The sequence below is a fragment of the Ochotona princeps genome, chromosome 1, assembly GCF_030435755.1.
Source record: "Ochotona princeps isolate mOchPri1 chromosome 1, mOchPri1.hap1, whole genome shotgun sequence".
Taxonomy (NCBI): Eukaryota; Metazoa; Chordata; class Mammalia; order Lagomorpha; family Ochotonidae; genus Ochotona; species Ochotona princeps.
The window spans coordinates 34,115,009-34,130,525 of NC_080832.1; the positions used below are offsets into that span (position 1 = coordinate 34,115,009).

Genomic DNA, 15,517 nt, shown 5'->3' on the forward strand with positions numbered 1-15,517 from the left:
CAATCCCCTGCTTCCTCAATCTTCCCTTCAAATTGACTAGCATAAGCCCTGATACTGTATTATTGCTAACACCTCTACTAACTAGTTCCGTAACTCCTGTTGTGCACAATAAATGGTACTGCAACTAGTTAATACATGCATCTCTGTTCTTTTACATGTGTATCTGTGCTGATTTTGACTGGAACTTGAGGGCACTCACAGGTAAAAGAACTGACCAAGGAGGTTAATGAGATTCTTTAAATATCATGGGAACTGAAGTAAGTGTCCAAATATCAAATGAAGTATGGAGGAAGAACATAGAAACAAACATGGAAATACAGGAAAACCAATGTGATTGTGATCAAAACCCAAGGAGGTTGGTGACTGAACCCTTGGCTTAGATTGCGGACATAAATTAGAATCTCTTTGTTATTCAGGGTTTTCTCCTTCAGAGGAATTGGAACTGCAATGCTTGGTTTTTAAATTTAGTATCCATGTTTCTTCCTCTCCATGTACAAAAAAACAAAACAAACAAAAAAACCTGCTCGGCATCCTCTTTCTGAAATTCTGCTGAATACTGGATGACAAGGTCAACTCAGACTCCCCTGCTAGGCTTTCAAGGATGTGATTCCGTGCCAGCCTGCACCGTGTAAGTCTCCAGGCTTATCTCTCACGAGCAGACCTGGTGTTTAATGTCTGTGAGGCAGACCTCAGGCACACCTCTGCCTCTGTGCCTGTCCAAAGGGCAATTCAGAAGCACGTCTAAGCACTAATGTGGGTGAAGGAGACCCACCTCTGTCTGTCTGGGACTGCCATGCAAGACACAGGTGAGCTATGCAAAGTACTTGTATTCTCACACGCCCCAAAGTTTTATTATCTCTATTCCAATCCATGTTCTACACTCAGTAGCCTTGTGATTGTAGCCTGACAGTTTCTCTATGCCTCAATTTCCCATCCTGGACCACACAAATAATGCTGTATTTCTGTTTTAGCTCAGGCCACTCTAACAAAATATCACAGTCTGAAGAGTTTATTGGCATATTTCTTCATAGTTCTCAAAAATGAGAAATCCAAGATCAAGATCAAAATGCCCACCGATTTGGTTTCTGGTAAGAGCATGCAAATGTCTGCCTTTTTCCCTGTCTCCAAGCATGGGGAGAGGATATCGCATGTCTGAGTATAACACTGAGTAGCCCAAAGGCTATATTACAGAGTGCCATCACAGAGGGGCATGGGATTTGCCACGGGTAGGGAATGGTTGCACCTTCCTCATATTCACATTGAAATACTGGGTGGTAGTATTACAAAGCAGGGCCTCTGGGAAGTATTTGGATCTTGAAGATGAAGCCATCTTGACTGGGTTTATACTCTAATGAAGGTGGCCCCCAGGAGCCTGTCTGTCCTCCGCTACCCTCTGGGTACGCACCAGGACCACCACCTGCACAAACAAGCCTTCTAAGCCACCGCAGTGATGGTATTTTACCCCAGCAGCCTGAAAAGACTCCAGGAGTCAGTACCTGATTATGTGATTTATGGAGGATAAGTCCAGGATAGCTCCTTTCTTTCTTCTTGGAGTTTCAGCACACATTATGAATGAAAACCCATATAAGACCTGCATTAATTGCTGACTTTACCTTAAATGTTTCTCTTGTTATTATCAGTATTGGTTTCTTTTGGAAAATAGGTGTAATAACACTGTAAAGGCTCTGGGACTACTCCTCCTAGGAGAGCTTCTGTTAATAACAAGCAGTAAATCTTAACTTGCTTTCTTTAGGCCTCACTCAATCCTCAGACGTTTGAAATTTTGCCTATTCTTCAAGTTATAACAGAAACCCCATTCTCATTGATGATGCCCTCCCCAGTTCCTCTGACTCTTACTGACCTCTGCAACCTTTGTACCTCACCGTACTTCCACTCTTTATACAGCACAACATTATGCATTTCAGGTAATTGTGTGATAATTTAACAATTATTTTTTAAATTCCATAGGCTTTAAGCTTCCTGAGAGAATTGTGGTATTATCTGAGTCATGAGATGGCCACAGACATTTCTCTAAGTCTTTGGAAAATACAGTTATAATTTCTCAATAAATGGCTGATAATCCACTGATAGTCACCTGGCAATTTTTCGTAAGATGAGGCAACCCTAACTTCCTGGCATTTCTTCCCATCCTGTTAGTTATCCAAAGATTTACAAATGTTTTAAAATAATGTTTGTCAAATTAGTGCTGGCTGAAGTATCTTTAAAGGTTTAGCATTTCTTTAGTACAAAATTTGAATCTTTTTTCAGTTTGAGGACAGCTGTAAACATTAATATGTTTCTATCACTTATGATTAGGTGAAATGAAAAGTGCCCGAGAGACCAATCTGACGGCCCATCTCTGTCTACATTTGCATAAATTCTTGACCATATGGCAAACTAAGCTCCTAACTCACCTGTATTTGCTAAGTGATGTCAAAGGTCATTTCAAAACCCCATGCAAGGGGCTCTGTAGTTCAAATGTGGAGAGAAAACAGTTACCACATATCACCTGATCATTAAAGAACCCCCATGCAAGGAGTCAATATCATATTTGTGTTGTAAGCAGCAATTCACCTTCAGCCAAAATCATATTACTTTAGATTGATATTTTTAATTTGAATTTTATTGGTTTTTTAGGCTTGTGTGAGGATTAATTTGTTTTGATTTTATGGCGCTATAAGTATAAGGAGCTCATACCTGATTTTATGTTTGTACATATTTAAGTAATGTAACAAAACTGATTTAGCCCAAACACTGGGGGTGGGGTGGTACATGAGACATTTTTTCCTTTAATGGAAATCTGTATATTAAAGTTTCAAGTTTGAAATACACTGGTTTGGAAAGTCTGTGAACATTTATAACAGCTGCTTCTCTTTATTTGGGACAACATAAGGACTATTAGCAAAACTGTCCAATACCCTTGGGTAGTTTTGTCATCGTGTGCCCAGCTATAATTGTTACCCACAGCAACCTACCTTTAGCTCCTGAGTTGTATTTTCAATACTGTACAGCATTTTATATGGGGCAGGCAGTGGGCCGGTGAGGTTGATGGTCATTACTGCCTGCTCCAGGCGAGCCAAGTCCCCAAGAAGGAGGCCCGTGCATTCGTCACCACAAACTGGGAAAGGAAAATGACAATGAAGAGTTATTTCCACCAAACATCCAAGGGAAATGTTTGGAAATTTCAGCCTTAAAGTTCTTCTTTCCTCTCCAGCCTCCCCCCGCCCCGCTTAGAAGTTCTTCATGATCTATGTTTCTGTGAAACACAGTGTTACTCTATCAGACAACTAATGCTGCCAAATGACTGACAGTTGAGAAGAGATGAGGGGAACAGGAGAATAGACATGCCTGCCACCTTGAATCTGAAATACAGAGCATGTTGTAAACTGAAGAGCTAAAAAGGAAAAGAAAATATGAAGAAAAAGGTATTTCTCAGAAGAATTAAAGGTGAGGTCAAACTTAGAACATAAAACTGCAAAGCCCCCCCAAGCAAATCCATCATTAACCTGAAGAAAATTTGTAAATTTGGAGCAAAACACATTCTAGAGTCTAATGATACACACGAACGTGCGGGTCACCAAGGGGCTGCACTGCAGAGTGCAGCCACACGGCCTTTCCATGCTTAATGTATTACACAATCAAAATTGCACCAATTAATAGCCTGCTACCTATTGAGAAGAATGCTGTAAGCGAAAAGAAAACCTCCTCCTAATTAGTGATTTGTTTCTCTTGCTATGTACTTATTTATTTGCCAACTCTTCTCAGCAGCCCTTTAGCACATTGTCTTCAGTGATTAGATGCAGTGCCACAAATCCCTACTTTGATGTTGAACCTTACCCAGGCTTGAAGACAAGCAATTGCAAAGGATGATAAAAAATTGTTCTCTAAGTATCCAAGAATGTTAACATCATTCCTATAAACTTTCAACGATCTGAAAAGACCTATTCAAGTCTTATGATGGTGGACTGGCGCTGGTACAAAAAAGTCTCTTCAATATCACATGATTCTCATAATTGGACTTTTGGGGAGAATTAGAAATATATACACATTTCACCTTGAACATTTACAGTTTTAAGTTGCATAATAATGTTTCCTCATGCCAAGTAGCACATGCTGTCATATTTTTGAAATGTATCATGTATACAGTTATAATCAGTCTTATATTCGGCAGGCAGAGGCAAAAACAAGTGCAAACACTAGAAGAAAGAAAAACAGGCAACATGGACAATACTGTGTTTAGAGCAGTACTGGATCATGCCCCAAATTGGCAAGAATTCAATTAGTTCTCCAAGCAGCACTCCCCTGAGCTGCTCAAGGGAGAGAGCGCCATTAACTAGAGCTTGTCAACAAAGAGGTTAGTACAGAGAGTGAATTCTTGATAGGACAGCAGGTATAGGTGAGTTACAACCTCTTTGCACAGGGATTAAAGTGGTCCAGCAGGGCTTTAATGAATTACATCTTGCAGGTTGCACCTGTAACTCTGGAGCATTACCTGCAGGGCCTTGCAAGCTCCTGATGCTTCTCTGGCTCATTGAAATGAAGTAATGGAGGTAGGAGTGGGCATTTCTAGTGAGAGCTACATTTTTTATACTTCTGTCATCCAAAATAGAAGAGATCTGCATTTCACAGAAAGTTGGTAACAAGACAGCAATATGGCTTCATATTATTATTCAGAGCAAGCCTGTCTACATTAAAAAAAAGTGAGTAAAAATGTAGAAACAATAAAGTGCTAAATTGACCAAACTGTTACACCACAGAACCGCGAGGACATACACAGTTGCCATTTCAAACTGCTGAATTTTGGAATGGCAACAGATAACACACTTCCCCAAGTTTCACATGCGTGATATTACAGGATGAAACCAGATGAGATTTTCAAGGTGCAATTCACAGGATAAAAAAGAATTAGTAACAGTTCTTGATTTTATTCCAAACTACAAAAAACTGAAGGATTCTTTCCTATAAACAAATTCCATTTGATTTAAGGTGAACATGTGTTTTTGATAGGTGTTCCCAGGACACCAAAAAGGAAATTCTTTTTTTTACTTCTCAGATTCTCAAAGATGTTTGATAATATAATACCTTATTAGGTTTTCTTCAGGGCAGGCTATTTTTCAATAATCTGTTGCTAGCCCTTCCTCTAATTTGTTTATAATACATAACCTATTTCCAAGAAGGAGTAAATCAGTTTGTTGATAATCATGTGGTTAGAGTCTCTTTACTGAATGGTTCCAGAAACTTCCATGGGAAGTACTGACAGTTTTCTCAGTTTTTACTTCATGTGACAATAAACCAGGAATATAATGCAAAGGTAGATCTGATTTAGTATAATACACCACACAGCAAATTGTTGAGCTAGAATGCCAAGAGGTATGATGAATGCTGATTTTTCTCTCATTTATTCTACCCCCTACCCATCTGTTTTGGTTCCTCATCATCAGGGTTGAAATGAAAATGTACTTAATTGCTCCTTCAAGGATTCCTACACTCCATTTACATCTCTTTGGTCGAAGGTCTATTATTAACTTATGTCATAACTTATCTGAATTTGGTTTTTGGAGAATAAGAACAAGTACATTTCCATAAGTGAAAGTAAGTTTTTAATTGTGTTCCAAATAATCCAGTAACATCTGTCTGAGTCGGTCAGAAATACTTACAAAATTTACAGCCATGGAGTTTTTTCAAAGCCTTCATACGTCTCTAACTCATGCAAGTAAGATAAACACATGTGGAAATGTGCCCTTTCCATAATGGCTTGCTGTTTTACTTTGACACAAAATATTTTACTTATATCACAAGCTACTTTTATTTACCCTCAAAAGGTCTGAAGTGTCTGGCAACAAACATTGGAAATGGGATGCAAATTAAAAACAAATTTAATTCACCATGATAGGAAAGATCTGACAAGTGTATAGAGACGTGGAATATTCACATTATGTAAACAACTGTTCTTTGATAAGGGTGCAGTGAATGCTCAGTGTAAATTAACATCTTGCTTATAATCAGGACCCCAAAGAACCTCTGCAAACCATTCTCCTCATTCAACAATACAGAAAAGGCCGTAAAATGATTCCTGCCTAAAATTCATGGGAGCAAAAGCAAATATTTCATGACTATGATTCTATTTTACATGACTAAATGTTTCCAAGCCTTTGCCATTAAAAATGTCAGGACAAATTTGTGTCTAATATTAACAAAGGCATTACTAAATTCAAATCATTATAGCTGGGCATAAGTAAGAGGCATATCATACAGCTAATGTTACAGATCTTTTTGTTAGCAATTAGCACAAAATATTGCATTTCCATCAGAATTCCCCAAGCATAGTAACCACTGGCTCACTATCACACAGAATTCACACAAAGCATGCAAGCATAAGAAGCTGAAACTGGAATGTGTATATTCTGTATTCTTGGAAAGGCCAAGGTTCTTAGCCATTTCAGTAAAGATAAAAGTGTTATATGCTCTAGCGAAATACAAAAGATAAAACTTACAAACTCTTATCCATGTTTTATGTTCTCTACATGAAAATTTCTAGTAGGTCCTTAGATCAGGATTTTTAGATTTCTTTCTCTTGGCTCCCTCTGAAAGTAATTTTTAGAATATCATATTTTTATACATAAGTAAAAGGGATTTAGTTATTTGGTATTATCTGTTAATAAATATCTTTAAATTTGATTTTGTAAAGTTTTTAATCTGTTATGTCCATATATAGAGGGAGTGGTATTCTGGAGGCTTCCATTGAGGATGATGAATTTATCCATGTACCATGTTGCTATGTTTATGTAGTTGAATACATCCTGTAAATGATGAATATGGAAAGTTCACCATGGTTCACGGATGTTGCAGCTCTTCACAAATCAACAGGAAATTCTGTCAGTACCAGAACCAGGAGGAGTGAATATCTTCACCTACATAACATTTATCACATGGCAGGCAGTGTGATGTTTTGCTATCATTATCTGATCCAATTTCTACGATTCTTTGAGGTAAGGGCTATTAATATCTTTATTCACACATGAAAGAAATAGTTATGATCAGGGTGTATATGAATCCGTAAGTAATGCATATAAAGAATTTTAAGAAAAGAGAAACATAAGGTGTCATGAAAGTTGTTTCTGGTGACTTGGAGAGCCTGGAATAGGAGGAAATCACAGTAAATCCCATTCAGCCCAAGGCAAAGACAGCACTGCGCCAGAACCTGAGAGGCTGCGCTAAGCATTATGCCTGTGGGGAAAAATGGGAGTCTCTAACAATAATTCTTCCACTAATTTCAGAATTCACTGAACACTTATTATGCTTAAATATTTTACATACATGTCCATCCTACTTTATTTCCATATTACAGATTCAAATGTTTAGAAATGTTATATAATGTCACACAAGTGCCATAAAAATTTTTCAAAAGTGCACGGAAAATGTGTACTATGACTACCTTATACATAAGGTTTTTCATTTTTTTCTGTCAAATAACCTTAGTACTTAACTCCACTTTTCCCCAAACTTTTTGAAGTACCCTCATGTGGGGCATGCAAGAACTCAAACCTTCCACTTGCTCCAGAATAGTGGACTTCCTTACATCTGCATACTGTTTCAGGAATGCCACAGAGAAAGGAAAGGTTAGCCTACCCCATAGACCTGCAAGTGTAAGATCAAATAATTCCACTATTCGTCAAGATCAATCAACCTTTTAGGCTAAGCCTGAGTGGAAATCGTAGCCAAAGTAAAGTTTACTCCTACAATAAAGCCATTCTGAAAATGAGACACATTGATCAACTTTCTCTGAATGAGCTTTCAACTCTACAACTCCTTTAACTGCTAACAGAACAGCTTGTTCAATGTGATGTGCACACAGGAGAGTGATGCTTAATCATTTAAAAATATAGGTAGAACAAAAGTGACAGTTGCAGTTACCTGTGTTTTTAGGCTGCACCAATGCTAAGCAGCTTGACAAGAAGAAATTCAGTGCCTTTTATTAATAACGTAGATGCATAGGAAGATGTAAAGAAGATGATGGTGAGCAGCTTTAACAGACTTCCCACCACCTGGATTCGAGAGGCATATCATGCTTTAGAATTCTGGAAAACCTGAGTAGATGTATTGACTGAAAAATGGAAAATTAAGTCGGGGGTAGAGAAAGGAATGAGATTTAGGTAGTTGGGACAAAGGGTCCTCATGATAGATTGATCAAAAGCTTCTGAAGGTCCACTGATGATTTTTTTTTCTGTCACCTTTTGGAACAGAACATTCTGTCTTAACTACAGTGATGACCATTTTCTACTATTTAGTTCCTGAACCCGTAAATAAGGATCATCATTTGTGATCATCTTTGGTTATAAGTGACCAAGTATTCTAATGATAATAAAACCCTCTGCACAACAGATATAGATCTTTGGTGGCATCTGTTTCCTGTTATCAGTAACTATAATAGTGTCTTTGTAGTTCTTATATTAAAGACACTTCATGATCACTTTTGAAGATAGGTAAACAAACCAAATTAAAAAAATATGACATAACATGTTATGCATAACATCATATCTTCTTAAATTAAAGCAAATATGTGGTATCTAACCCTTTGGGATTGGCTCATTTCCCTTAGCATTATGGTTTCCAGTTTGGCCCATTTGGCCACAAAGAACTGCATTTTGCTTTTTTTAATAGCTGAGTAGTATTGCATGGAGTAGATGAACCATAGCTTTCTTAGGACTCTATACTTGGCATATGCTTGCTAAGAGGGAATCTCAACTGAACTTGAACTATGGCTACGCAACAAGGTGGAGGAACCCACCATGGGGGGAGGGTGTGGGGAAGTGTGGGGAAAATCCCAGTTCCTATGAAATTACAACACAATGTAATTAATGAATAAATTTAATAATAAAAAATATGACTACCCGCAGCAAAACTAATATATGAGACATACCTCATAAACGATGATTAAAATAGCATCAACTTGATATCTATAAAACACTATCTCAGACATACAGCATAGAGTTTTTGTCTTGCCAGTAGTTACTAAACTTAATTTGTTTTCTGCAGAGACATAATACATCTTGTGATGTCATTTATAATGTATATTAAATGACATGTCCTCATTGATCTTAAATAGATTTTTAAATCAGTTATGTTTTAAGTTCACTTTATTTTCAGTCATCATGGAGATAATGTGGGCCCAAGCAAAGAGGAAAAAAATAAGGACTGACTTCTTCAGCATTGAAGGCACTGAGTGAAACATGGTGACTTCATTTTAGAGTGATAGCCAACATTGAGATTAACAAAGTTAGATTTGGGTCTGGCATGGTAGCACAGTGACTAAAGCTCTTGCTTTACACATGCGTGTATCCGCATTAGCCTCACTTCCCATCCAGTTCCCTGCTTGTGGCCCGGGAAAACAAAGACAGCCAAAAGCCTTGGGACCCTGCGTGGGAGATCAGGAAAAGGCTCCTGGCTCCTGGCTCCTGGCGAGTGAATCAGTGATGGAAGATCTTCCTCTCTGTCTCTCCTCCTCTCTGTGTATCTGACCTTTCAAAAAATAAATAAGTCTTTTTTTTTTTAAGAAAGATTCAAAAGGCTGACTTAGGTGTGATTCATAGCTTTGTCAAAATTCAGTCTGAACTTTGAAAAGGCACTTAAAGTACATAAATTTATTTTATCTTTTTTCCCCCAGTCATCCTACGGAGATAATAATTTATACAGATGTTTCAAGAATTAAAAGAAAAAGAACCTACATATTAAATGCTCAACATAGTGCCTTGGAAATGGTAAGCTTCAGCCAAGCTTTCAGAAATACCTAGATTCTTGAGAGATTTACCGCTTAGTTATGCCCAGGATCTGACTCTACTTGTTCAAGTTGATAACCTTGGCAGCAGTGAATTTCACTCAGGCTCTTACATGGCCACTGGGGAGTTCTTCAACAATTTCTGTACTTATTCTTTGTTGCTCAATCTCTTCAGCTGAATTTTATAACCTTTGGTAAACAAGAACTAATTTAAGCTAATTTAAGCTAAATTTATACTATGTATATACTTGGGAGATTCCTCCTCCCTCCCCCCCCCCCCCCCCCGAGTATGCACTTGAACTGGGATAATGTGACGACCACTGCTAGCTCGTTTATGCTATGGTCCAAACTTAAATTGTTTCCTAGTGCTTTAACAAAAGAGAGCAAAATTAATTATTGTGCCTCACATTCCAGTAGATTCGCTGTTAACTGATGTCTCTTTAATGAGACAGCACTACATGTCTCTGACTATATCCCTCACTACATATGGAGCCTTTTATGAAAACTAGGCTTCCTCCCCCAATGCCTAAGCTAAAGTCTTACAAATTCCACTGCACTGCACATGAGAATTTCGGCCTTGTAGATCAAGCACATCTAAGAATTCATTCTTTGATCTCTTGGTCTCACTGACCTTGAGAGCATGGCAGTATCCTAGAAAGGGAATTGAGAATAAGTCAGAACTATGTTCTTGCTTGCCCCTTGATGTTGCTTGCCAATTTGAAGTGAGGCACCACATCTCAGCCATGGGCAAGGCCACTCTAACTGAGTTCTGACCAAGGTCACTCTAATAGAACTACAGGCATAGTTTTTCAAGTGGAGAAATGTTAGAAGATGAGAAAAGTAGACATGTCTCAAGAAGCTTTTTGCAACAATACTTGGGGTTCACTTTAGACAGAGAGAACAGAAAATATTCCAAGAATGAAATGGAAATCAATTCCATATAAGGAAGTACAAGGAAAATCAGCCCAGTATAGCAAAAAAAAATTGTTTTTTTTAGAAAAGGGGTCTGGAGGTAAAAACAATGCCATAATTGAACATTTTTATTGTAGAAGAAACATCTCTGTTACTGAGTCTTTTGGAATAACATTAGCGTTATCTGGAACATGACAACTGGACTGAATATCATGTGCAATGGTTGCAAATGCACAGTCATGTTCTGTCTGAAAAACAGTATTTTGGTCAACTGTGGATGGCATGTGCAGCTGTGGTCCCATAATAACGGATTCCTGGCAGCACGGCAGCCCTCTTAGTTTGTGTAGGTGCACTCCGGGATGTCCACACAAGCCACAAAGTCTCCTAACAATATATGTTTATGAATGTTTCTCTATTGTTAAGCAATGTATGATTACAGATTTCTCAATGAAAGAAAATAACACAAATAAGCATTCTAACACTGGAGTTACACTGGAACTGGAGCACCTGTTAGTAATACACGGGGCATTTGCAGACGACAGAGTGGTATGACAGAGGCAAAGCCTTCTGCATAAAGTTATGCAAAATGTATATAAAGCTTTGCCTACTAGCAAATAAAAAATGTAAAGTCCTATTGAGAACATTTTCAGGAAATGATTCCATAATTCGTTCATCCTAGATGTTAATGTATCATTTACTCATTTCTTTAATATACCTTGAATATAACTTTTCTATTTTAAGGTTTATTTCTGAATAATTAATCAAGCTGACAATATGTTCAATTAGTATTCATGTTAAAATTAACTATACATGATTTATATGTTAAAATATATCTGCCTTAATAATTTAACTTGAAAGCAATATTATGGAATACTTTGTTGGTCTACTTTTTAATTACCATTAAACCACTCCATTTATTTGGTAAAAAATTATAATCCCTATACCAAAAGCTGAACTTTCTAAATGTATGACATTTATTTCTAATATATTTTCACTAAGTATGGTTAAAAAACAAACAAAAAATATGTAAGTCTCTTCTTCCTAAACATACCCAGTCTTAATTGTTTGGCACATTTTTAAGTTTAGATTTAGCATTTGAGGTTAACTCTTATGAAACGAGAACACAAACATTCTTCTAATTAAAATGCTATTAATATTCAGACACACGGAAGATGTTAAAACATGAAATATTTGGCATGCATGAATACATAATAATAGGTGAATGTTGAAATAAAAGGGGCTGAAGTAAATTTCTATTAGCAAAAGAATATTAAAGTACAATTTTCCCTCCTCAACTAAACTCATTTAGATTAGAACTGAAATAAAATCCAAAAGTCATATTTCACTACCGATTTCAGTGTGGCATTACCACTCAAAAACGAGAGCTAGCATGTACCGATATAGAACCAACTCTCCATGTACTGGGCACGAGAGCGGAACTACTTGAGTTTCCTGTTACTACTTCTAGGATCTGTAGTTGAAGAGAAAGTGATGAAGTGTTATGCCGGTGGATTTTCATGAAAGAAAAGAGAAAAGCCAGTGTTAATTCGAGGCTTAACGTGTGAGTTCAGCCGATTACAGATTCGGGAGGATTCTAAAAACTTAATATATGTGGATCTTTAATCCATCACAAAGGCAATACGAACTTTAGCAAAAATGCAACCCTGGCATGGACAAAAATAATAAAATGAAATAAAATAAAAGTAAAATTTAAAATAAAATAAAACAAAATAAACCTGCAGGAGTTTTGTGGAAGGTCGTTAATGCACTGGCTAGCACAGGCTGAGGATGTTCTCGGCTGTTTTTGGCTCAGCAGGATGGAGACAAGAACAGCAGGCAAATAGCAGAAGGTGGATAGACAGTGTCAGAAAGAACGAGAAGCAGCACTAGCTACTGTAAAAAAGAAAGTCTTTGTTATTGCAGATGAGACAGAAAGGGAAGCAAGGCCTAAAAGTACCAGCTAAGTTAGTATACGTACAAACACACTCCGTGCCCTCGCGTGCATGCCAGTGTTCGCAGCCGTCACACTTCCTGCCCGTGGCTCCGGGTCGGCACGTGCACAGTCCTGTGACGGGGTCACAGGGCACAGGCAGTGAGCCGTAGGGGTCACACTCACATTCTTGGCAGGAGCCTCCGGGGCTGCTGGGACTGCCAGTGTAGCCAGCGGCACACCTAAATAAAAACAGCAACAAAACGCAGGAGGTTAAAAGCAAGTCGTGTATCCAAATTGTTGCTGTTGTTGAATGTATGAGTTTTGCTTCCTATAAAACAAAATTCCGATCATCAGGAGATTATTGGCCAGGAGACAGCAAAACTGTTCTATAAAATGTCAGACGATAATATTACACTCTGAAGATCTAGATGCTAAAGCAACATGATGTAGTAAAAGAGAAATAGATATTAAGGGGCTTTCAATGATGGAATTCAATATTTCATCATAATAATGAAGCAGAAACTAGTGTGGATTATCAATACCAAATGGGAAGAATGAGATTCTTTTTGAGCTATCAAAAATTATTTTATTTTAGTTCAGATTTAATGCTCCCTGTCATTAAACTGACTGCAGATGTTTAATTATAGCAGTGGTTATCAGCCACTTGTTAGGAATCATTTAGAGGCAGGCAGTCAGCCAGAATTACTTGTGAATGGATTGTGAATTACTAGACCTGTGGAACATAGTTTTGCTAATTCTGTTCTAGACTGTAAACTTTTAAAAGATTTGCTATCTAAAGTATGAATAAAATTATATACTGACTCCTGGTTTTCTAACCTTATGTATTGCAGAGATCCAATCTGCAAAAATATAAAATCCATTAATTTTTTAATGAGGAAAAAGGATAGATTAAATGATAAATAATTAGATTTTTAGGACTTTTTTGTTGTATATATGTAAAGGGTAGGATTACAAAGATAAAATACACATGGTTGAGTTGAGAAACAGAACGGAAATCAATAGGATGAACCCCAGATGTAGTCCACTTATGACCCTGTACCCATCCACGCATTTATTCACCTAACATCACTATGGGTTACAGTATTAGAAGCTGATAGTGGTACTGCAGTTCCTCTTGTCCTGGCTTAATGTGTAAAAACATTTTCTGTCTCTCATTGAAATATTCATGAGTGGTCACAAAAACATATATGTGGTTAGTGTAAATACAACCGTTAGATTTTGTCCTGCATACAAGTATTGGGGGAAGTTGAGGAAAATAATAGGATTTCGGAACCAAAATGTATCAAAGGATCAGGTGTTTTAAAATGTTTCTAAATCTTATTTATTTATATATTTATTTATTTGAAAGTGAGAGTGAGAATGAAAATGAGAACAGGAGAGAAATTTCCATGGGTGGGTTCACTTTCCAAATGTTCACCATAGTTGGGATTGGGCTGGGTGAAGGTCTGAAATAGGAAATCAATCCTCTTCCTCCCAGTAGATGCCAGGGGCCAAACCACTGGAAAAACTACTATATTTTCTGAGAATGCACATTATCAGCAAGTCAGATTCAGAAACTGAGTCTGAACTCAAAACCAGGACCTCAGTCACAGGATATGTGCATCCTAGGTGGTATGTTAGCTGTGATGCCACAGGCCCACACCTTAGAGCATTGTAGTGGCCTGGGACTGCAGAAAATTTGCATGGTTGATGATTAAAGTGAATTCATTTTGTGCTAAAGGCAAAGCAAGAAGAACAGCCTGCCACAAAATCAAGTTTTTAAACGCATTTATGGGTTTGCTTGCTATTAAAAATGTCACTTAAATAAGGGAAGGTGTTTGGTAAGGTGTTAGAACCACATATGAGAACACAGCACCCCAACATCCAAGTATCTTAGTTTTTTTTGCAGTTGCCTGATAATGTGGACCCTGGAAGCAATGGTGGCGGCTCAAATTGTTGGGATCATTTCACACATATATGGGCATTTGGGCAATGAACCAATGAATAGGAATATTCTCTCTCTGTCTCTTATACGAATGATGAAGATGATAAATAAGGAGGGGCTTCTATATTACAGGGACACTAAAAAATGTAAGTGGTTTTAGCCTTCAGTTGATGGGTTTAGGTTAAACTGAAGGTGATCTAAACAGTTTAAAAGCTCAGAAGTAGAACAAATTTATCTGGAAGGTTACAATAAAATTTGATCCAATATATTTGGCTAAATCAGGTGAAGAATGGTATTTTTTTAAAGAAATTTAAGCAGATTATTTATATGTTCACCAGGACAGATGCAAAGCGATTACAATAGTGGAGAATTGCAAAAACAATTCATACCACTCACAATTGATATTAAACGTATAAGCCTGTTCATCTATAAGCTATATGAACTGTCAGCCCTTATTGATTAAAATGGATATTAAAAATAAATTTTCTGGAATCGCTATGATTTAATACAATGATTGTCATTTCTGCATAAACTTTCAGCATTCACATGCTTTTGCAGATAGTTGTAACTCCAGTTTATTAATGTAACTACATGACAAAACATTTTTTCCATAAATTACTACAGATAATCCTGTTGTACAGATCCTTGTAGTCGTTATCCTACTGGCATTTACTTGGGCATGAATGATTATTAGTTTAAGCATAAATAGGTAAACACACTAGTGGAAACAAATTTATATATAAACATGCACATAAAATATTCAAATTACATTATATTCAAAATCAATGGAAGTATTTGAGTTTCCCATTGCAGTGAATTATTTAACTACTGCTAATTTCTGCTGACATGGACATTATGAATGTGAACATGCAAGTAATAGATGCCATGCTTAGAATTACCACCTATAGCTCATATTTAGTAATATATTTTATTTATTTTACTCTTATTTTTA

The 15,517-nt window shown here is 37.1% G+C and overlaps 1 protein-coding gene across 4 annotated transcripts in view; it reads right to left on the minus strand.

The window, feature by feature from the left end:
- The window catches only part of LAMA2 (laminin subunit alpha 2), a 634,064-nt gene that overhangs the window by 174,246 nt on the left and 444,301 nt on the right, over positions 1-15,517 (minus strand). For 3 of the 4 annotated variants that reach the window (XM_058676547.1, XM_058676596.1, XM_058676722.1), the window contains 2 exons: positions 12,666-12,859; positions 2,976-3,118 (listed from right to left, as the gene is read on the minus strand). In XM_058676547.1, the coding sequence (XP_058532530.1) occupies positions 2,976-3,118; positions 12,666-12,859 (337 nt within the window). The remainder of the gene's footprint in view (positions 1-2,975; positions 3,119-12,665; positions 12,860-15,517) is intronic. The other variant, XM_058676658.1, reaches the window with a different exon arrangement.